Here is a 24,267-nt window from a genome sequence, read left to right on the forward strand (position 1 = left end):
CTTAAAGGGCCAGAGAGTAAATATTTTAGGCTTTATGGGCCAGATGTTCTCTGCCACCATTATTTTGTTTTCATAGTGCTAAAGCAGCCACAGGCGATCTGTAAATGAATGGGCATTGACTGCTTTGTTGCTGCTTTTACAAAAAACAGACATCAGGCTGGATTTAACTGGTGGGCTATAGTTTATCAATCCCTGATGATCTACATGGCTGTAGAAGATTGCTTTTTTTTCTCTCATATAATAGTCTAGGCATAAGTGACATTGGTCCAGCATGGTGACTCCACAGAATCAGGGACTCAGGCTCCTTCTATCACATTGTTCTACCATCCCTAAGTTCCTGTTACGGTGTCCAAGATGGCTTATCACCACATCCACATTTCAAAGGAAGGAAGGAAAGGCGAAATAGAGATTATGCCACTTTCTATTAGCGGTGGTTCTCAGGACATTTGGCAATGTCTGGAGACATCTTTGGTTGTTATACTGGATTGGGGCGGGGGAGGTGCTACTGGCATGTAATGGGTAGAAGCCAGGGATGTTGCTAAATATATACTACAATGCACAGGACAGCCCCTGCAACAAAGCACTGTCCAGCCCTAATGTCACTAGGGCTGGGGGTTGACAAAACCTGTTATGGGAACAACTCTGAAGTAGTATATACATTTTTGTTCTCATCACAGTGGCTAGACACTAATTTACACAGTTGTATCTGGTCCTCATGGGAGACCATGAAATGTTGCCTTTCTTCTGGATGGTCATATGCCCTGTAAAAATGTCATGTTTTTATAATTCAAAAAGAAGGAGACACGCTAGGGGCCAATTAGCAGTTTCTGGCACATTTTTTTTTCTAGAAGGTTGCTTGATGAACATGAAATCAGAACTGAGGTAGTAACTGAATTATGTTTATTGCTAGTATCAAGGTATATATCCATAGGGTTATCACTGTCCAGAGGACGGGAATCCTGTTTTTCAGGGCACCTTTTCCTCTTGACAGCACAGGAAATATATTCCCAAATGTTTCATCTTTGGTCATGCCCTTTTTCAGTTATCTGTTAACACATTATTTTAACTAGGTACGAAACAAATGGATATAATTTGAGATGAAAAATCCTACTGTCTGAAGAATATGCCTTCAATGTTTCCAAGATTTCTAGTTTATATATTATTCCCTAGAGTCAACTGTTCTGCTTCATTACCATAAAAAGAGTTCACCTTTCTTTGTTAAGATGTAAGCTGGTTGGAAAATTTACACAACTAGAGGCATTATTTTTTTCCTAGACTAAGATACTTTTATAAATGGGCTGATTTCACTGACATAATTTCTTTAAAATGGTGCTATTCTCAGAATAACCTAATTAAAAGTTTGTAGGTGTGTGTGTGGTGGGGGTGGGGAGATACCTTGCTTTTTTTCCCCTCCATATTCTATTCCTTAAAACCTCAGTTTCAGCACTTGATAGTTGTCTGATCTTTTTTTTTTTTTTTTAAGATTTTACTTATTTGTCAGAGAAAGCGAGAGAGCAAGAGAGAGCACACAAGCAGGGGGAGCAGGCAGACCCATGCGGCTCGACCCCAGGGCCCTGGGATCGCGACCTGAGCTGAAGGCAGACGCTTAACCAACTGAGCCACCCAGGAGTCCCAGTTGCCTGATCTTTAATCAGTTACTTTTCTGGGCCTTTGCTTATCTATTTGCTGAAGGATTAGAGTTAATTAGGTGATTTTTTAAAAACTGAGGTATAACTGACAAATAAAATTGTAAGATTAAATTTAAAGTGTTACAAGGTGATGGTCTGATAGATGTATACACTGGGAAAGGATTCTCACCATTGAGTTAATTAACACATCTGTCACCTCACATATTTACGTTTTGGTGAGAACATTTAAGTTCTACTCTCTTAGCAGAACTTACTCATCTTATAACTGAGTTTGTACTCTTTTACCAATGTCTCCCTATATCCCCAAATCCCCAGTCCCTGGACACCACTTTTCTACTATCTGTTTCTATGAATTTGACTTTTTTTTTTTTTTTTAAGATTCTACTTATAAGTGATACCATGCAGTATTTGTCTTTCTCTGTCTGGCTCAATTCACTTAGCATAATGTGTTCCAGGTTCATCCGTGTTGTCACAAACTGCAAGATTTCCTTCTTTTTTTTTTTATGGCTGAATAATAATCCACATCTTTATCCCTTCGATGGATACTTAGGTTGTTTTCAAATTGGCTCCGACACAGTGATTTTACACTTCCTTTGGGTATATACCCAGAAGTGGAAATGCTGGATCATATGGTAGTTCTATAAGGAACTTCCCTACTGTTTCCTATAGTGGCTGTACTAGTTTACATAGCCACCACTGGTGCACTAAAGGTCCCTTTTCTCCACATCCTCATCCAGCATCTGCTATCTGTCTTTCTGAAAACAGATATCCTAACAGAAGTGAGATGGTATCTTATTGTGGTTCTAACTACATTTCCCCAAAGACTAGTGATATAGAGTACTTTTTCTTGCATATAGTTTTTTGAGAAAATGTCTATTTGGAGCCTCTCCCCCCCCTTTTTAGTTAGGTTATTTATCGTTTTTGTCTCTAAGTTGTAGGAGTTCCTTGTATATTTTTGGATATTAATCCCTTACTATCTGGATAATGCGGTTTATAAATAAATATTTTCTCCCATTCCTAGGTTGCCCTTTCGTTTTGTTGATGGTTTTGCTTTGCCATGAAGAAGCTTTTTAGTTTGGTGTAGTCCCAGTTGTTTAATTTTTCTTTTGTTGCTTTTGCTATTAGTGTCACATCCAAAACATCTGTATTTCATATATTTCTATTCCGATCTTTTTATTTACTTCCTTCTGCTAATTTTGGGCTAGCTTGTTCTTAGTTTTCTTTTCTAGTTCCTTAAAGGTAGGTGATTTTTAAGATTACAATCTTGTTGTGTCTTCCAACTTTTTTCTGCCTTGATTTTAACTAAGCATTTTACATGATTCCATTTTCCTCTCCTCTCTGCAATATCAATTCTTTTTTTTTTTTTTTTTAGTGGCTGCACTAGAGTTTGCTATAAACATTTACACTAATCCAAGTCCACTTTCAAAGGCTTCTCTGACTTTTCTTTTAATCTCACATATCCTGGACTGGCACTAGTATCAACAGGCATAGATGACAAACAAACAAAAACAAAAACAAAAAAAAACAGAAAAAAACCCTCCAAGCCTGCTCTCTGTGGCCAAAGGAGCAAGAAAGGGGCAACCTAGCACAAACCTAGCAAAGGACCACATAGCTGGAGTTGCAGGCTGGCTCACTATGCCAGAACCAGATGTTTAAATGAAGAACCAAATGGGAAACTCCATTCTCCACCCCACATCCACTGCAGCAGGTAGGCCCATACTGCCCACACCCGCAGCAACCCCCAGCCTCTATCCAGCTGCAGAGAACAAGCCAGGCCCGGCACTTCCTGGCCCTCCACACAGTGGCAAAGGACAACCCAGGCCCAGTATCTCCCAACTCTCTATCCAGCAGCAAAAGGTGGCTCAGGCAAATGCCTTCATCCCCACAGACAATACCATCAGAGAATGAATGGGAGCCCCACTAGCACCAAGTGGCCTGGCCCATAGAGTAGGCCCATAAAAGTGCTCACAGACCCACAGGTATAGCATCTATCTTCCACCTTCCACCTAGCAGCACCAGGGCTGGGGTCGTGCATTTTTGCTCTCAACGGTTGTATCAGCACGGATTGAGTAGAGAGTCCCAGCAGTGCCAGGTAATAAAACAAACCAGAACAGCACCATAAGGACTGTCACTGGAACTACAGCCCACAAAAGTAGACCAAGACTTATATACTAACCCCAAACAGGGTAAATATCTGCTAGCATATATATTTAAATGGGATCAAGAGTCTCCTAACATATATCCAAAATATCCAGGGTACAATTAAAAAATCACTCATCATATCCAGAACCAGGAAGAACTTTAATAAGTGAAGACAATTAACTGACATCAACACTGAAATGAATCAGATCTTGGAATTATCTGACAAGAATTTTAAAGCAGCCATTATAAAAATGCTTCAACATGCAGTTTGGGATTATCAAAACAAATGAAAAAACAGAAAATATCAGCAAAGAAAAGCTATAAAAAAACCCAAATTATCTAAAAAATTACAATAACAAATAGAAAACTCAATGGGTTTTAGAGCAGAATACGGAGGACAGAATCAGAACTTGAGAACAAATCAAGAGAATTTATTCAATCTGAACAGAGAAAAGAAACAGGATGACAAAAATTAAGCTGAGCCTCGGGTTTACAGTACAATAACAGAACAGCTAACATTTGCATTATCAGAGCCCCATAAAAAAGAGGAGGAAAAAAATGGGTTGAAAAACTACCCAAAGATGATAATGGCTAAAAACTCCCCAGACTTGGTAAAAGGCAAAATCCTACGGATTCGAGAAGTTTGGGAACCACACACAGAATAAACCTGAAGAAATCCACACCGAGAAATCATAATTAAACTTCAGAAAACCAAAGACAAAAAAATCTTGAAAGAAGCCAGGGAAAAATAACATATTAGAACATCAATTCAAACGACAGACTTCTCATCTGAAACTCTGGAGGCCAGAATTAAGTAGTACAGCATCTCTCAATTGCTGAGAGAAAAGCCATGCCAACGGCAAATTCTTATATCCAGTGAGACTATCCTTAAGAATGACTGAAAAGATTGCCTGATGTGAAGGAAAACTAAATCCAGGGATTAAACAGATTTGGGTAACATACCATCCATCACCATTTGGATTCTTATTATCCCTACCCAGGGACTGACTAGATAGAGACAGCTAGGAATACTTGGACTATGAAATGATACATATCTTTTTACATTAAAAAAAAAAAGTCTTAATAAAAAGTTATTTTACAAAGAGCTTTTAATAATTTGAGAAAATACTCAAGGTAAAAAAAACAAACAAACAATAAAACCTATACATAGTTTTGTCTTAAGTATCTTTTAAGCATATAAAAGAAACTGGAAAGAAATATCACGAAATGTCATCAGTGATTGCAATGATTGCCTCCCAACAGGAAATGATGAATTTTTCCTGTTTTTGTATTTTCCAATTTGACTAAAATATGTTATTTTTTAAATACTTGCTAGCTGTGTAATTAAAACCCTAACCACAATGTGCTAAAACTAGTGATACAAAAAGCCATAACACTCAGAGATATTCTGCAGAAGAATGGGGAATAGTCTTAACAAAATGATACAGCACAACTACTACGTTTTCCAAAACAGCAGTGTTGTCTTTTACATACCTGTGAATCTGTCCATTTTTATGCAGGTATTCCAACCCTTCCAGCACTTCTCTGAGTATTGTAGCAATGGTAGGTTCATCTAGGACTCCACTTTTGTGCTCCCCCTTTGCCACAATGTGCTTAATAATATCTAGAACAGAACCTGAAAACAGAAGACAAAATTTGCCATAAATTTTTGACTCATTCAGTGTAATTCAGAGCCATTTTGAAATCAAACCACATGTAAGCCTTTTCATAAATTTAACTGTGTAGGAAAGGAAAAAATAGCAAATACAAGGAAATACAGAAGTTTAATATTAGTAACTTATTCTTGATTGCAATCTAAAACAGAAAGCACCCTAATATCCAAATAGCAGTGTTACACCAGCATCTCCTTTAGACTTTTAAAATAAGAATTTGGAAAAGGTAAGAGGATTTTTAACCACATCTGAAGAATACCCAGCTAAACCATACCCATCAATAACACTTTAGTGGTAAGATATCATCGACTACTTTAGGTTTCCAACAATGGATCAGATTATGCAACATTGTACGAATAAATATACAAAAATACAATAGCAATGCAGGTCAAATTACAGAAGAAATGCTTAGCAAGTAAAGATCACATGTATATGCAAACTAACCTAAGGGTTAAAATTATTCTTCAGATTAATAAATAATAATAAAATAGGTTAGGCAAGAAAAAATGAAAAGGATAAAAAAAAGGATAATAGCCCAGATGTATTTTCACTCTTATTCTTCCCCAGATCAGAAATAATGCTCCGACTAAAAACTGGGGGGAGACAGGGAAAAGACACCTACGTAGTAATTAAAATCATAGAATGTTGACTACCATAACTAATTATTATAATCAAAAAAAGTTTGCTAGAGATTCACACGATTTCTGACACTACAATGGCCCATAAAGATCACAGAACCAAAACAAAACAATCTCTGATCTCAGAAATTGTGCTAAGAAGTAGAATATAACGTAAATAGAACAGAAAAGACTAGATTTCCATTTCTTGGCTCAAGACCTCCATGATCAAGACTAAAATTAAAACACACACTTATGGTGAAAACTTGCCCTAGTGTGTGCTTTTATTTCACACCCTTACAAGAAAAAAAAGAAAAAAAGTACTTCCAAATAGATGGAAAGGTCTAGATGAAGTCCTTCAAAACACACACATTTACTTTAGCTCCCACTTGAAATCCACTAACTTGATAAACTCAATAGAAAAAAAAAAGGGGGGCATAAATCCAGGATGAAAAAGAAAACAAAGAAGATAAGGAAGAGAAACAACAATCATTTTTTGGAGGAAGGAACACAGAACAAGTTAACTAAGCAGAGCAGAGCTATCTGGAACTGCGATGCCTGTGGAGGAGAGTGTGCCAATCAGGAAACAACATATCCCTGTAGAGCACATACAGCAAGGTCTTACCTAAGGGGAAATGAGAGGAGACTGAAGAAAAGGCTGAAAAAAGGAAAACTGGTTGAAAGTTCATTTATCCAGGAAGAAGATGCCCAAATTCCTCCCCCCTCTCTGGAAGCCAGGCCACTGCCACTCCCCAGGAGACAGGCAGTTTACTCTAGAGACAATGAACTAAGAAGGCTCCAGATTCCAGGTGGCATTTTCAAATACATTATTACATACTTTCCCCTCTTTATTGCTGGGATTCACAAGACTATGACTCACACAGGGAGAGGCCTAAAGGAGACATTTTGTTCTGCTTAGTTTAATCAATCACATATTAGTCCCCAAAGCAAAGTAACTATACCAACAGGCTATATGTTTCATTCTTCTGAGAAATCCAGGCCACATAGGAACTGCCTAGTAAGAAGACAGTTGTATAAATAAATGCCAACTGAATTACACATTTGTAATGTAAAGAGTATCTAAAATAAGGAATGCAAAGGAAGAAATTCCTACTAGGAATTAAAAATTAACACAATTTATCTATTCAAAAATTTGGCCATATTAGATGCAAGACTAGATCTGGATGCCACAAACTATGTCAAGATACACATGGTATAACTGCTGACTTTCTGGGAACTTCCAGTTTGAGGGATCAAAAAAATGGAGCAAGAGAGACTTGGGGCATACAGAAAATTAGATCTGTATTTTTTAAAGAGTTTGAAGCAGGAACTCCTTTTTAAAATCTTAAAAGATTTTTTTTTTAAGATTTTATTTATTTATTGGACAGAGAGAGACACAGCGAAAGAGGGAACACCAGCAGGGGGAGTGGGAGAGGGAGAAGCAGACTCCCCGCCGAGCAGGGAGCCTGATGTGGGCAGGACCCTGGGATCATGACCTAGGCCAAAGACAGACACTTAACCAACTGAGCCACCCAGGTACCCCAAGAAATCCCCTCTTCTTATATACAGTTTCTTTTCCATTTCAGTCTTCCCTTACAGGTGGAGGGATAATTATATCAGGAAGACGTTGATCTTTAACTGACAAATCTTGGTCCTGGAAGGTATCCATTTTTTCCTGAATTATTTCTTCAGCATCTTGCAGCATCTAACATGATGATGTTGCTTATAATTCTCCTTCCTCAAATATCGAAATTACATAGAACTCTTCATATCAACTAAGAAAAGTGAAGGTAAAATACGTTAACCAAAAGAAGACTGTATATTATCACTGGATGATTCAATTAGCGCTTAAGGAAAAGCAGTAATAACGAGGGAAGGTTATAACAGCACACACCATCTTATGTCCTTGGGCACAATCTGAAAGAAATATTCTGCAGGGATAATCAGTTCTCGAACTTTAACACATGAAGGGATTAGCTGGCAAACTAGTTAAAAATGCAGATTTCCAGATCTTGCAGACTGTCATTCAAGAGATCCACAGTGGGCCCTAGAAGATGTATTTTAACAAACTTGGCTACCTGATGAACAGTGTCCACTGAAATCTAAGCATTAGTAAAATCAAGGAGACTAGAAAACAAGCGGGAATGGGTACAAATTTGGTAACAAAGCAAAAAGCCAAAACGTAGACACCTATTCCAAAAAATCCATCTCATGTCTGCTTTCCTAGCCCATGGCATAGAACATTTAAAAAGCAATGCAATACTTAAACTGCCCAAGAAAATCATTACTAAATATTAAAATAATATTGAAAAAGTGACAGAACAGCTGTTGGTTTAGACACCTGTTTTAAGTCTCATGATTACAGCTCAAATTACTCAGTCAACATGTTCATTTCCTCAGTTTACTTTTATGAAAAAACACTCTTTGAATCCAAAATTCACTCATTTTGGTTACTAGAATTTCTGCCAAGAAGCTTCAACCACTATTTAACCACTGGGTTTTGTTTGTGTCTTCCTAAGCCATGGAAGATTTCAAAGGTGACAAAATTTGCTTGGGCTAAGTATTCCACTTCAAACAGACATGCCACTTTACTGTTGCTTTAACAACCAAAGCTGGTCACTCTTATTAATACCAGGTATTTTACCTGGGTCCTGCTTAGATTAAAGAAGTTCCCATACTTTTTATGTCTTGGAAGATGACAAACTTGAGAGCATCTCTAAACAACAAAATAATTCACTAAGATAGTGAATTTAAATTAGGTTTCTTCAATGCCACAATGCATTCTCTCTCTTCTTAATTGGCAATTAAGCTTTCTTAATTACTTTGATTTCTAAAACTCTTAAATTGCAGTTTGGTACTAGTAAATTGCAGAAATAGCTATTTAGATCAGAACTGCTTCCAATTTCTGAAGATTTACTTCCTATGCTAATATATTCCAATATTCAACATCAGAGTTTAATTCACAGAGGAGTATCAGTTACAAGGAAGCAGTAAGAAATGACTATAATATTGACACACTGAATCTAAACTTACTTTAACCATAATGTCCACCTGCTTGATAGGTTTAAAAGTGATAGCTGCAATTCAGTTTATGATTTAATTAGCTTAATAAATTCTACATCAGGGCAATGTTGCTAAATGAAAAATATGCTTTTGTTTTAAATATTTTGGCTAAAAAAGTTGATGTGAAAGAAGGTAGTCTAAAGATACTTTTGTTAACTCTGGTTATTTATATTATTTAATTATTCAAAGGGAGCCCCTGCTTATCAATGGTCTTCTCTCACTCTCTCGGCTCCAACTGTAGGTCTCCATCAGTTCACAACATACACCTCCATCCTGCCTCCAGAACCTTCTCTGCACGATGTTCCCTCTATGTGGATCACTTCCCCCATCTTTCCCTTGATACCACCTCTACCTCCCACTTCACGTTGCTAATTATCACCAATTTTCTAGGTCTCAGCTAAACATCACCTCCTGAGGGAAGTCTTTGTTAACCCCACCGCATCCATTCTCCCTCAGTAAGGTCACGTTCTCCTGGTACCTGTACCCCTGGCACCTGATACTTCTTCCTGGTCCTCTACATACTTATAATTATTTAATTGTAACTTTTCCTTATTAGCTATGAGGCCCCTAAGAGCAAGGAACTAACAGTATGATTCACCAATATATTGGTCATCAGTAAGTATTTGATGAATGGAATTTTAACTGAGCTCTAAATCTTGGCACAGTTTCTCTGTATTTTGAAAACATTTTAAAGTTGTGCTTAGTTCTATCTTTTGTTTTCTAAAAAGTGTTTAATGTACCTCTTCGGTTTAAATGTTTACTTGCTTTGTAACTAAAAAAGCAAGACTTCATTTTCCTAAAAAGAGATGTCAATTCTTTAATATCTTAAAAGTTTAGGGGCGCCTGGGTGGCACAGCGGTTGAGCATCTGCCTTCGTCTCAGGGCGTGATCCTGGCGTTATGGGATCGAGCCCCACATCAGGCTCCTCTGCTGTGAGCCTGCTTCTTCCTCTCCCACTCCCCCTGCTTGTGTTCCCTCTCTCACTGGTTGTCTCTGTCTCTGTCAAATAAATAAATAAAATCTTTAAAAAAAAAAAAAAAGTTTAAATATAAGATTATGCTGACTCATAAAAATATAAGTAATTAAAAAGAGAGCTAATGGCTGGAATATGTTTGAAAATTATCCTCCAGGAAATCTGCTGAGTCCCAGGGCTGGAAAAATTGGGCACTGTCCCAGGAACCTAAGACCAGGAAGGACAGAGTGGTACCTCTAAAAGACATCCCACCCAGTTACATGTCCTGTCCCTTCTAAGATCAGAATATATACTCCTTGAGAAAGAAACAGGGATTCTTTAAAAATACGTATTCATTCTGCTTAGGAGTAGCAGAAAGGATGGGCTGGCATACAGGTATGGATGAAGGAATTAAGCAAGACAATGTACTCCTATTCATCAGAGGACTTTTTAGCAAAACATTAAAAACTGTATTATACATTTTTGTAAATTATAAATAAAGAAAATTATGCTATAGGTGATCAATAATGAAAGATACAGTATTACCTAATATTCCCATATCTGTCCATACTGAAAGAACCATGCTTGACCACCATCTTGAAAGGTGGTTGGTGTTAGCAAGGATTCCAACCATCATATGAACAGGGCCTTTAACAAAGCCATCCAGTTTCTCCAGTGTGACACTAATGGGATTGAAACAAAAAGGTGATTCTGGCTACACTGAAAAGCATCAAATAACAAGGGATTATTATTAATGGTTAAATTTCTTGTGCATCTACATGTCAGCACAATGACAGATGGTGACATACGTCACCTCATTTACTACGCCCCAATACCCTAAAATACAGAAAGGTATCTCCATGTGACAGAAAAGTAACAGGTTCAAAGAGTTTAAATAGTTTGCCCAATGACATAAACCTACTAAGTAGGAAAAGTGGAATTTAATTCTAAAGCCTGTGCTCTTTCCTTTACGGCTTTCAATGAGGTACAATATTATCAAATCTAAAATGGAAAATCATGCTCCCACACAAAATTCATATGCAAACAAAAACCGAGAAGCATAGTGATGGGGAGGTTGGGTGGTTGTCTCAATCTTGCCACATGATCCAAATCCATGCCTTGGCAAAATGTCTAATTTACTAGGTGACTTGGGCATTCAGGTAACCATAACAAAACATTTAAATCTATACACGATGATGGCCCGCTGTTGGCAAGTGGCAATACTTACATTTTATTCTAAGGGCCTGAGCAGAAATAATTGTATACATACTGCAGGATAAAGCACCATAATTAATTATATTAAATATTGGGGATCAAAATTTTCTGTGTAAGAGAAGAGACTCAAGTATAATTTAAAAAAGAAGCCTTAAAAGTCTATAATGTTAAATGAATTGGAAACACTAATTTCAAATCATAATTTTTAATACACTATATTTCCAAGTTCTTACAACTTGAAATGATGACAACGTAGTAGCAATGAACATCCCCAACATCCCAGTTATGCTCTCTGAATACCTTTCTCCTAACAAAGATCAGAACCCCTTATGGGGCGCCTGGGTGGCACAGTCGTTAAGCGTCTGCCTCCGGCTCAGGGCATGATCCCAGCATTCTGGGATCGAGCCCCACATCAGGCTCCTCTGCTAGGAGCCTGCTTCTTCCTTTCTCACTCCCTCTGCTTGTGTTCCCTCTCTCGCTGGCTGTCTCTCTGTGTCAAATAAATAAAAAAATCTTAAAAAAAAAAAAAAAAACCCTTAGAATACTGGCTGCTTCTGGGTCTGGTAAAAGCAATATAAATGTGACCCTAGGAAATCTTGAACCAAAAAACTAGGAAGTAACCAAAGACTAATGGATTCATGTCAAAAGGACACAAGAGTAAGCTTAAAGTGAGACTCACTGACAAAATTTTGGACAATCTAAGCATCAAAAAAAATAGAGTAAAACTGACTGAAAATCACTAAATACATAAAATTCTTTGTGTCTTTATTATAATGATATTCAAAAAAAATAAAAGCCTTACCCAACAGGAAAAAGGGGGGGGAAGAAAACCCTCTCATTTGTTACTGTTGGAGGTGAATATTAAACCAAATTTTTACTCTGAAAATTGATTCTTAAAAAAAGAATCAATTATATATCTTCCATTTTTAGTAGGAACTACTAAATCAAAGAGTCCCAGTAAATGAGGTAAAGTTCCTTTACACAGAAGAATGCTAGTTTTTAAGTGTAAAAGAAAGGATACCATAAGTTACCATTGTGCAACCCCTGACAGAATAATTGATTCAAACAAGGATTATGAGTAGATGCTAAAATCATTAAATGAAAGACTTATTAGGTGGCGAGGGGGCGCCTGGGTGGCTCCGCTGGTTAAGCATCTGCTTTCTGCTCTGGTCATGATCCCAGAGTCCTGGGATCTAGCCCTGCGTCTGGCTCCCTGCTCAGCAGGAAGTCTGCTGCTCCCTTTCCCTCTGCTCCTCCCCCCTGCTCGTGCGCTCTCTTGCTCTCAAATAAATAAATAAAATCTTAAAAAAAAAAAAGAAAAAGCCTGAGGTGGGGAACTCGATACTCACAGTGCCCAAGTATCACCTCACAGATTACTTGCTAGCTGCAAAGGGAAATAAAGTTAACCTTTCCATGCTGAGGCCTAGCTGTCAAAACCTGAAGCAATCAAAAGTAACATCACCATTAAATATATAACAAGGGTACAAATACTTCCCAGTATGATGCGCTATGAACACACAGCATTACTCACAAAATATCGTCAAAAAATTTTAACTTAAATCTAATCAAGCCTTTAGGTCCAATCTTCAATTTGCAAGAAAGAGAGGAATACAAATCAAGTGAAATATCACCAGGAAGAAATGAGCAGATAAATCCAAAATGTGGGTCATTCTACAAGATAGTTATTCTCAAACCCTCCAGACCAGAACCTTCAGTAAGTTTCTGTCATGGAATAGAGGAAGCTGGAGGGTATCATCACAGATTAAGAGAGATTTAAGAGGCATGGCAACCAAATGCCATGTGTGAAAACTGTCTTGCTCATAACTAGCATCTTTAGCGGATACTATATTTTCAGTATTTCCTCAAATGCAAATGTCCATGAACACCAAACGAGGATAAAAAATAGTATTTTTAGTGATTTTCCAAGCAGTGGAAGTTAGCATTTCGTTGTACTCTACTCACCTCCACTGAGCAGCTTCATGACTAGCCACAGCTCATCTTTTACCACAAAAGACGTGTAGTAAGACACAATATTAGGATGATGGCACTGACTCATGGCTTGAATTTCTTTCTACAAAGAAGAGAAAACATGATAATTTATTAGATGCAAGCCTTCAAGTTAGTGAATTCAGATTTGAAAATCCCAAGACTATATTACAACCTTTGTGAGCCATGGCTCTGACCTTTTCGAGAACAGTTAAACCAAAAAACCCCTCCGTTTCCCTTAGTCCATTCTGACTGCTAATTCCATTCATAATCTTTGAAACTAGAAACATGCACTATTAATCACAGCATTACATAGCACCACAGAGGCCTCCACTAGGACACGTTTTTCTTCAAGGTGCCCTTGAAAAACTCTCTTGGGAAATCTGGTTTTGCAGCCACAGTGGATAATTACTAATAAATAGAGGGTGGTTTTTGTTTTATCTTGCTTGTCTTAAAGTGTCTTTATTTTCTTTTTAAATTTTATTTCAGAGACAGACAGAGTGAGAGAAAGAGGGCATGCACACACACGAGCAGGGGGAGGGGCAAAGGGATAGGAATAGAGAATCTCCAGCGGACTCCATGCTGAATGGGAAGCCAGACGTGGGACTCGAACTCACAACCCTGAGATCATGACCTGAGCCGAAATCAAGTCGGACACTTAACCAACACAGCCATCCAGGTGCTCCACTTTATTTTTTAATTTACTTTTATTAATGAAGTACAGTTGACATACAATGTTGTATTAGTTTTAGGAATACAACATAGTGATTTGACAATTCTATATAGTACTCACTGCTCACCACAAATGTAGTCACCATCTGTCACCATACAACATTATGATACTACTGACTATATTCCCATGCTGTACTTTCTTTCCATCTTTGTGACTTACTTATTTTATAACTGTCAGTTTATATCTCTTAACCCCCTTTATCTCTCTCACCAATCTCCCTGGCCCATGGCAGCGAGACTGTTCTCTGTATTTAATAGCCTGTTTTTCATTTGTTCACTTGTTTCGTTTCTTAGATTCCACACGTAAGAGAAATCGTATGTTATTTGTCTTTGTCTGTTTTGCTTCACTTAGCATAATACCCTCTAGGCCCATCCACGTTGTCACAAATGACAAGATGCCATTCTTTTTATGGCTGAGTACTATTCTACTGTGTGTGTGTCTGTCTCTGTGTGTGTGTGTGTGTAAAATTACATCTTTTTTATCTATTCATCTATACAGGTGGACACTTGGGTTGCCTCAGTATCTTGGCTATGGCAATAAACATAGGGGTGCAAATATCTTTTCAAATTAGCATTTTCATTTTCTTTGGGTAAATACCCAGCAGCAGAATTAATCACTGGATCATATGGTAGTTCTATTTTTAATTTTTTGAGGTGCCGTCACACTGTTTTCCATAGTGGTTGCAACAATTTACATTCCTACCAATAGTGCATGAAGGTTCCCTTTTCTCCACATCCTCGCCAACACTTGTTATTTGTCTTTTTTATTTTAGCCATTCTAACAGATGTGAGGTGATATGTTATTGTGGTTTTGATTTGCATTTCCCTCATGATGAGTGATGTTGAGGATCTTTTCATGTGTTGGCCATCTGGAAGTCTTCTTTGGAAAAATGTCTATTCAGGTAGAGGGTGCTTTTTAGTTTGTGGGTTTTACTTTATTTTGAAAATAGTTTCTTCCCATTTTGGTGAAATGATTAACCATTCTAACCCTAATGAGAAATATACTGAAATGGAAAGGTCAGAAACTAAGTCCAAAGTAGAAACCTGAGCTCCCTCTAAGCTTATTCTACCTCAGGTTATGAATTTAGACTAGCTTGGGTGTGACAAAAGGACTTATAGAGCCCTGAGTGATCCGGGCCCTGCTCACCTCTCTAGTCTCAATCCTACTCCCTCACTGACCTCTACTCCAGCACACCCTCTATAATCCAGCCATAGTAAACCCCAGGTGAGCATGCTTCTTCTAACCATGGATATTTAATGCCACTGTTCCCTCTACCTCAAATGTACATCCCTCATTATTTTACCCTGGCAAAAAATGCTAATTCTTCCTTCTGATCTAGCCAAACTATCAATTCCACCAGCTTCCCAAGCTGAGTTAGGTGTCTCTTGGCTTCCAAACTCCTTGTGTATCTCTTTATATCATGGCACATATGTACTGGACAGTACCTTGGGTACTTATTTACCTGTCCCTCCCTGGTGGACTGAGAACTCCATAAAGCAAGTACTTAAAAGTGGATCCTTAAATGTAAGCCGATGCATATTACACACACACACACACGCATGCACGCACACACTGAACTATTATTCAGTCATAAAAAAAGAATGACATCTTGTCATATGTAACAACATGGATGGACCTAGATGGTATAATGTTAAGTGAAGTAAGTCAGAGGAAGACAAATACCATATGATTTCACTCATATGTGGAATTTAAGAAACAAAACAAACAGGGGCGCCTGGGTGGCACAGTCGTTAAACGTCTGCCTTCGGCTCAGGGCGTGATCCCAGCGCTCTGGGATTGAGCCCCACATCAGGCTCCTCCACTGGGAGCCTGCTTCTTCCTCTCCCACTCCCCCTGCTTGTGTTCCCCTCTCTCGCTGGCTGTCTCTGTCAAATAAACAAATAAAATCTTTAAAAAAAAAAAAAAAAGAAAAAAAAAACAAAGAAAGAGACCAAAAAACCAGACTCTTAAATACAGAGAACAAATTGGTGGTTGCCAGAGGGGAAATGCGGGGGGGGGGGGGNGGGGGGGGGGGATGGTAAAACAGATAAAGGGAATTAAAGAGTACATTTATCGTGATGAGCACTAAGTAATGCACAGAATTGTTGAATCATTATACTGTACACCTGAAACTAATATAACACCGTATGTTAACTATACTTGAATTTAAAAAATCCATGAAAAAAAGTAGATTCCCTAAACACTGCAGAACTTATATTATCCTATAACTGCTTATTTTTCTGTATCCTTCACAAAACTTTAAGCTCAGTGAAAGCTAAGACTGTATTCATGGCACTTACCACTGTGCCTGGCACACAGTACACCTTCAATAAATATTCACTGAATGAATTAAATCCTATAGTACTTTATATAACTTTTTACTTATTCAAGTACTGTACTTGCCCTATGACCTTGGTATTTGTTAAGTAAAAATCAATTGTGTAAAAGTTGCCCATAATCTGATTCAAAAGCACTGCTCCATGAACATTAGTTTTTCCTTTCTCATCTTCTCTACTTGAATGTAAATTCCTTTATAGCAAGGATCTTGTCATATACATTTCTGCAACCTCGAAAGTCACCAGCATAGTCTTCTGTACTAAAAACTAAGTAAAACTAAAGTAAGCACCTCCCTGTTGACATAGTTATACAAGATTAAAAGAGATAAGAGAAGTACATATGAGAACAAATATATGACAACATATATTGCCAATGAGTAGTAAAGATAGTAAATATTACAAGAATCCATTGGAAAGAACAGTGAAGGTAGGCAAGAAGTCCTCTCAAGAGAGGTGGGAACCAGGTTTAGTTCGCAGGATATGGGGAAATTACAGCAGTGTAAGGTGAAAGGCACACATAATTACAAAAAAAAAAAAAAGATAAAATATGCAAAACATATTTTAGGACACAATGAGTAAGCCTGTCTAGGGTAAGTGGTTCATGCTTTCAACAGATATCTACCAAGTGCCTACTATGTGCCAGGCACAGTGCTAGCTGCTTGACTACAATGACTACTGGTGAAGATGTTACACAAATATTAATTTAACAACACACAATGATAAACAGTTGGATAGGAGAAGTACCAGATGCTACATGATTTCACTGGAGAGGCAAATTATCAGAAAATAGGAATGATAATCAGGGAAGGCTTCCTGTAAGAAGTTTTACTACACTGACACAAGAAAGATAACTAGACTTTATGGGTTTGACTGTTTAATTACATGGGACCATATCAAAAGGACCATGTAACTGTGTTCAAGAATTTAGGCTTCATCCTAACAGCAAAGGGAAGGCATCAAAGGTTTAACTATATGTACCGGGGCGCCTGGGTGGCTCAGTCGTTAAGCGTCTGCCTTCGGCTCAGGGAGTGATCCCAGAGTCCTGGGATCGAGCCCCACATCAGGCTCCTCTGCTGGGAGCCTGCTTCTTCCTCTCCCACTCCCCCTGCTTATGTTCCCTCTCTCCCTGGCTGTCTCTCTCTCTGTGTCAAATAAATAAAAATAAAATCTTTAAAAAAAAAAAAAAAAACAACTATATGTACCGTTTCATAAAAATCACTATGGCTGCAATATGGAAAATAAATGAGAGAAGGCACGACTAGAGGCAACGACACTGCTGAACACTGTTGCTATGACCTGCGTGAGAGATGAACAGTAGCCTGAAAATCGATAAAGAACTAGCTACTCAGTTTGGATAATCATGGATAAACACTGTGGTCATGTTACTGTTAGGAAAAGATGGGTGGACAGCATATGGGAACTTTCTGTACTTCTTTTGTAACTCTTTTAGAAGTTTAAAACTACCTCAAAATAGTTTTTAAAAAATACTAGGCAGGGCGCCTGGGTGGCTCAGTTGGTTAAGCATCTGCCTTCGGCTCTGGTCATGATCCCAGGGTCCTGGGATTGAGTCCCACATCAGGCTTCCTGCTCAGTGGGGAGCCTGCTTCTCCCTCTCCCTCTCCCTGCTCGCTCCCCCTGCTTATGCTGTCAAATAAATAATAAAAATCTTAAAAATAAATAAATAAATACATGGCAATATGAATGGAAAGAAAGGAAGGAGTCAAGAGGTATACTGAAGAGGTATAAATCACAGGACTTGGTGACCAACTGAATGGGGGAGGGGAGAGAGAAGGTAACAATTCACGCACGCAGAATTGGGGTGAAATTTTAAAAGTGAAGCTAAGGATTTTCAGCTCTACCCTGAGAGGGGGAACCACAAAAGGTCCTCTAACAGGAGACTATCAGAGAACCATCAAATTCAAACTGAAAAGGCCTTAAATATTTCTTTCCTTCTCTTCTATTCCTTCAAAGGTGGGGTGTGTGTGGGGGGGGTTCCTTTATTTTAACTCCCATTGGAGTAATCCTTTTCCCTCTCCTTTCAAGCAAAAATAAATATCTAAGTGCTTTGCAGGAGTGCTATATTCACTCTGACTCAAATTTCTCAGTAGCTCCCTTCCACATGGAAGTGAATTCCACCCCTCCTACTGAAAGTGCCTTCTTGAAAGTCCTGTTACCTGCTGCTGCCAGAGCTTTTGTGTGGACTTCTCTGTTCTCCACATGAAGCTTTCTTTTTTTTTTTTTAAAGATTTTATTTATTTATTTGACAGAGATAGAGACAGTCAGTGAGAGAAGGGAACACAAGCAGGGGGAGTGGGAGAGGAAGAAGCAGGCTCCCAGCAGAGGAGCCTGACGTGGGGCTCGATCCCGTAACGCCGGGATCACGCCCTGAGCCGAAGGCAGACGCTTAACCGCTGTGCCACCCAGGCGCCCCCACATGAAGCTTTCTCAAGCATTGCTTAACGATGACTTTCATTCTTTCCTGGAACTCACTCATCTTGATTTCTAACATTTACTCCTGGTTTTCTTTCTTTCTTTCTTTTTTTTTCTTTTTTATTTTTTTTTAATTTTTTTTTTATAGATTTTATTCATTTATTCATTCGACAGAGATAGAGACAGCCAGCGAGAGAGGGAACACAAGCAGGGGGAGTGGGAGAGGAAGAAGCAGGCTCACAGCGGAGGAGCCTGATGTGGGGCTCGACCCCACAACGCCGGGATCACGCCCTGAGCCGAAGGCAGACGCCTAACCGCTGTGCCACCCAGGAGCCCCTCTTTCTTTTTTTTTTTTAAAGATTTTATTTATTTATATGACAGAGAGAGAGGGCAAGAGAGAAAAAGCAAGAGAGAGAGAGCACAAACAGGGGGAATGGCAGGCAGAGGGAGAGGGAAAAGCTGGCTCCCCACAAAGCAGGGAGCCCAATGCAGGACTCGATCGCAGGACCCTGGGATCATGACCTGAGCTGAAGGCAGCCGCTTAACCGACTGAGCCACCCAGGCGCCCCTACTCCTGGTTTTTTACTACCCCAATGCAAGCAGTTTTCCTCCACTTCACACCATTCAGTCAGTCCTCAAGTAATGTTAATTTACTCATTCATTCATACTGACTGAACACAATAAAGTTCCTACCCTCATGGAATGTTCATTCTAAAACTAACAATTGGGGCAACCCTCTCAGGTCCCCTCCCTCCTCGGGAGCTTTGTGCTATCACTTTGCTATTGCTCAACAAACCTTGCTTTGCTGCCCACCAAAAAATAAAATAATAATAAATAAATAAAACTAACAATTCTTCTATCTATAAAATGTCTATGGAATGTGTTTTCCTTTCCCTTATCACTGTTACTGCCTCAGTTTAGAGTCTTCATACCTCTTTGTGTGGCCCTGTGTACCGCAAACCAAGGGTTGCAACCCACATGGGCCACGACACAAACTAAGTAGATAAAGTTAGAAATAAAAAAGAAATAGAAAATCAGAGTGCATTCCACAGAATTAAGAACTGTTTTATGAAAATGTTGTTTCAGTTATATTAATATTTATGAATATATACATAAAAACGAATTCTTTCCTAATTCTAAACCCCTGCCTGGTAGGGTTTCTATCTCTGTCTGTTCAAAGCATACCTAAAGCAGCCCTGGGTATACAAGAAGCAAGCCTCCTCCTCCTCTTTTTTTTTTTTTTTTTTTTTAAGATTTTATTTATTTATTCGACAGAGATAGAGACAGCCAGTGAGAGAGGGAACACAACAGGGAGTGGGAGAGGAAGAAGCAGGCTCATAGTGGAAGAGCCTGATGTGGGGCTCAATCCCATAACGCCGGGATCACGCCCTGAACTGAAGGCAGACGCTTAACCGCTGTGCCACCCAGGCGCCCCGCAAGCCTCCTCCTCTTACTTCACAGTACTTAACACCTCTCCTAGGAGTCTATCATGCTCAGCCTTGTACAAGAGGCAAGAGCCTTACCTCTTCATTCAACTGGACTGTGAGCCTCCCAGTAGAAGGAAAGACATTTTAAGCCTCTTCATGTTACCCTCAGCTGTCTGGCCAATGAGTCTAGTCCTAGCATCTACCAGAGAAGAGAAAAAGCTCAAAACACTGCTTAGTTTGCCTGTGAGTAACATCTCTGGAAAAAATAAACGTAGTAAGATTTGACAGCCGATTTTCCCATCACATTTAGCAAAGGTTGTCAGACAAGAAAACATTTTGACAAGAGAAAGGAACAATATACTGCCTCCTCACTAGTAACTGTCACACAGGATACACACCTAGAACCTGGTTCACATCAGCACCCTTTCTATATTACAGTAGAGACCATTTTGAAAACAAATTTAAAATCACGATACCACAAGTTTGGTATGCGGATCTAATAGATTTTCTAAGACTAAAGGGCTTCTTATCTCTTAGAAATGGAGCCCTTCTCACTCAAATCTCAGGTCCCTGACACTACAAACACCACATATAAATTCAACCCTCTTTATATTCTCAATGCTTCTTCAGACTTTAGTGGTATCTTAACTTGTTTGCCCTCCAAAAAGGACTATTATTTTAAATTTGTTTTATTAAGGGGCATCTGGGTGGCTCAGTCAGTTAAGCATCTACCTTCAGCGCAGGTCATGATGGCAGGGTCCTGGAATAGAGTTCCACCTGGGGCTCTGTGCTCAGCACGGAGTCTGCTTGTCCCTCTCCTCAGTCCCTCCCCACCATTCATGCTCTCTCTATCTCAAATAAATAAAAGTCACTTCTCCCCCTCCTTATTTGCTAAATATATAAATACTATATTTGTAATGTAAAGCTTACTGGACTATGTGGGCAAAATTATGGAGGTCTAATTTATTTTTTTTCTTTTACTAAGCTATACCAAATTTGCATCCCTCTATAAGTAAGGCCCTAGTGTTATAACACAAATATAAGATGTCAAATATCCAAGAATAGATGGTCTCTCTACTTTTGAACGAAGACTATAATTAGTTACCATTACATGAAGTAGAAAATACTAGACTTCACTCAGAAAGACCTGATTTTTAATCCAGACTGTCACTTATTGTATGATTTACTTCCTTCATCGAAACTGGAGCTACCACCTGTCCCATGGAGGCGTTTATGAGGGTAAAGTACACTTAAGTGCCTATCACTAAACAGATGTTTGCTGTTACCATCATGTGGGCACAGTCAAGTTATGTAAACTTTGAACCTCCATTTCTTTAATCATGAGGGAATAAATAAGACTTTCATTCACCTTTATGCTATCCTTATGGGTTATGTAAAATAACTGGCAAATGATACAAATTCATACTGGGCTTCTCAAATTCCAGTCTTAATATGTAGGTTAAAAATTCTATTTTTCCGGGGGCGCCTGAGTGGCACAATGGTTAAGCGTCTGCCTTCGACTCAGGGCGTGATCCCGGCGTTATGGGATCGAGCCCCGCATCAGGCTCCTCCGCTGTGAGCCTGCTTCTTCCTCTCCCACTCCCCCTGCTTGTGTTCTCTCTCTCGCTGGCTGTCTCTATCTCTCTGTCGAATACATAAATAAAATCTTAAAAAAAAAAAAATTCTGTTTTTCCTCAAAACAATGAGTTTACAATTTACAGACTTCTTTTCTGATCACTGCAGTTCAAATACCCAAATGATGCTCTAAGGGGTTGTGGCCACCTGTAAATCCAAGATCACTACCCAGGATTTCCATCAGCATCTCTTTCCCAGTGTATGTAATGTTCTCTCACCAACGAGGCTCAAGATCACTCTAGCACTTTTCTTTTTTAGCTTCTGCTCACACATTACCAACCTCTGAAGAAATGTATTTCTTTAATCTGCTAAAAGTTCAATATGTAATTCTATTATCTCTTTTCCTTTTATTCCAATATTCCTTAATACTCAGCACAGGCTCCAACAGAAATTAAATCCAACCTGGGAGCAGAAAGACTTCTGGAGTGTTAGATCATCCCAGTGCTAACTCCTGCCTCTCTATCACTAGCTGTACGTGACCTTAGAGAAATACTTAATAAAATAACATTAGTCCCTATTCGTACGGCAGCTTATAGTCTTCAAGTGCTGGATCATTTGATCCTCAAGAAAAACCTCATGAAGGGAGAGCCTGGGTGGCTCAGTCAATTAAGCATCCAACTCTTGATTTTGGGTCAGGTCATGATCTCAGGGTTGTGAGATCAAGCCCCGCATCAGGCTCCACACTTAGCATGGAGTCTGCTTGAGATTCTCTCTTCCTCTGCCCCTCACCCCACTCTCTAAATAAATAAATAAATAAACATCTTTTTAAAAATTTTTTTAAAAAAAGGAAGGAAAACCTCAGGAGGTACACAAAGCAGATGTTATTACTTCCATTTTAAGCCAAAGAAACTGAGGATTTACAAAGTTAAATGATTTGAAAATCTATCTCATGTCCTTTACTGAGCACTTACTATATACTCAAAACAACTCTGGGTGTCACGGTTCATAAAAGTAGTATAAAACAATCCCTGTGCGTCTAGCTTTTAATGTCACAGAACATGTCTTGCAGCTATTAATCCCTGAGACTCCTTTTCTTCTCTTTTCCCCTAGACTTTGGAGAAGGCAATGCCACCTTCTACCTCTCATCTTGCATCGATGGTCAGAATGCAGATTGGTACCATGTTCCTAGGAGGCCAAAGCCTTTTAAAGCATATTCCATTTGAGCAGGTATCATGATTGCGTGATACTATTTTAAGGAAAGGGAGAAGTAAACAAGCATTGTTTAAAACAATAAAAAAGAGGAAAAAGGTAATTGTCCAATATGAGAAACAGGTTAAATAAAATGTGGTCTACCTATGCAGTGGAACATTACACACATACTGAAAGGCATATTAATTCATATTTATACATACAGAAAGAATTTGATAAATTTTTCAATGAAAAGAATAAATAAATGATTACATTAACATAGAAATACAAAGATTTAAATGTGCACAGTCTAAAAGACTATATAGCAAGTGTTAATCTCAGAATGAGAGGATTAGAACTAATTTTTTCTACTTACCTGGATTTTTATAAATTTACAATAAGCATTGCTTAATGAGCAAATCACACCACCTTTTTTTTTGGAAAAGTAATCAAAAATTTCAAGTTATTTCCCACTCCAACATGAATACACATACGAGTATATTTCTTCACATAAAAAATATGAAATATGCATACCAGGAGTTCATCCATGCTAGTCTGACATTTCTCAAGGTTTATCCGTTTGATTGCCACTTTCTCCTTCTTAGGGGCACAATATGCTGCTTGGACCACAGCTGTTGCTCCACTCCCTAAAAATAAATACATAAATGAGTAAATAAATAGATGAATAGGTAAGAACATGACATTTCTAATTCCCACACAATTAAACAAGAAAATAATTTGGGGTGCCTGGATGGCTCAGTCAATTAAGCGCCTGACTCTTAATTTCAGCTCAGATCCTGATCTCAGAGTTGTGAGACTGAGCCCTGCACTGGGCTCCACTTAAGATTTTCTCTCTCCCTCACCCCCAGCTTGGGGACATGCTCTCTCTCTCTCTAAAAAGAAAAATAAATAATAAAATAAAATTAACAAGAGAATAGTTCTTATCTTGTTCCTACACTCAACAACAGATAACACTCTAAAAAGTAGGGTGTCAATAAAAGCCAAAGCCTTGACCATTTCATAGAATTGCTAATAAATACCAGCTGGGAGGAAGAATCAGAAGGGCTACAGTTCCAGTTCTAGCGCATGATGGCACAGGCTCACATTTCCCTGTTCCTCTCCTCTAAATACAACTGAATACCCTAGAAATAATTTAACAATCATATAATGACCCTGACAGGTGGAAAGAAGGTAGATGAGCTAGGGGCCTTGGGATGTGAGGAAAAGCCTGCAACCCAGAACCACCAACACAGACAGACAAACAAATGAGAAAAATCTTGC

The 24,267-nt window shown here is 38.7% G+C and overlaps 1 protein-coding gene across 1 annotated transcript in view; it reads right to left on the bottom strand.

The window, feature by feature from the left end:
• OXSR1 (oxidative stress responsive kinase 1) overlaps window positions 1-24,267 on the bottom strand; it is a 90,953-nt gene that overhangs the window by 53,686 nt on the left and 13,000 nt on the right. Inside the window, exons 2-4 of the mRNA XM_034662234.1 lie at window positions 23,521-23,633; window positions 13,274-13,382; window positions 5,286-5,427 (exon numbers count right to left, since the gene is read on the bottom strand). Coding sequence (XP_034518125.1) covers window positions 5,286-5,427; window positions 13,274-13,382; window positions 23,521-23,633 — 364 coding nt within the window. The remainder of the gene's footprint in view (window positions 1-5,285; window positions 5,428-13,273; window positions 13,383-23,520; window positions 23,634-24,267) is intronic.

The sequence above is a fragment of the Ailuropoda melanoleuca genome, chromosome 6, assembly GCF_002007445.2.
Source record: "Ailuropoda melanoleuca isolate Jingjing chromosome 6, ASM200744v2, whole genome shotgun sequence".
NCBI classification, from domain to species: domain Eukaryota; kingdom Metazoa; phylum Chordata; class Mammalia; order Carnivora; family Ursidae; genus Ailuropoda; species Ailuropoda melanoleuca.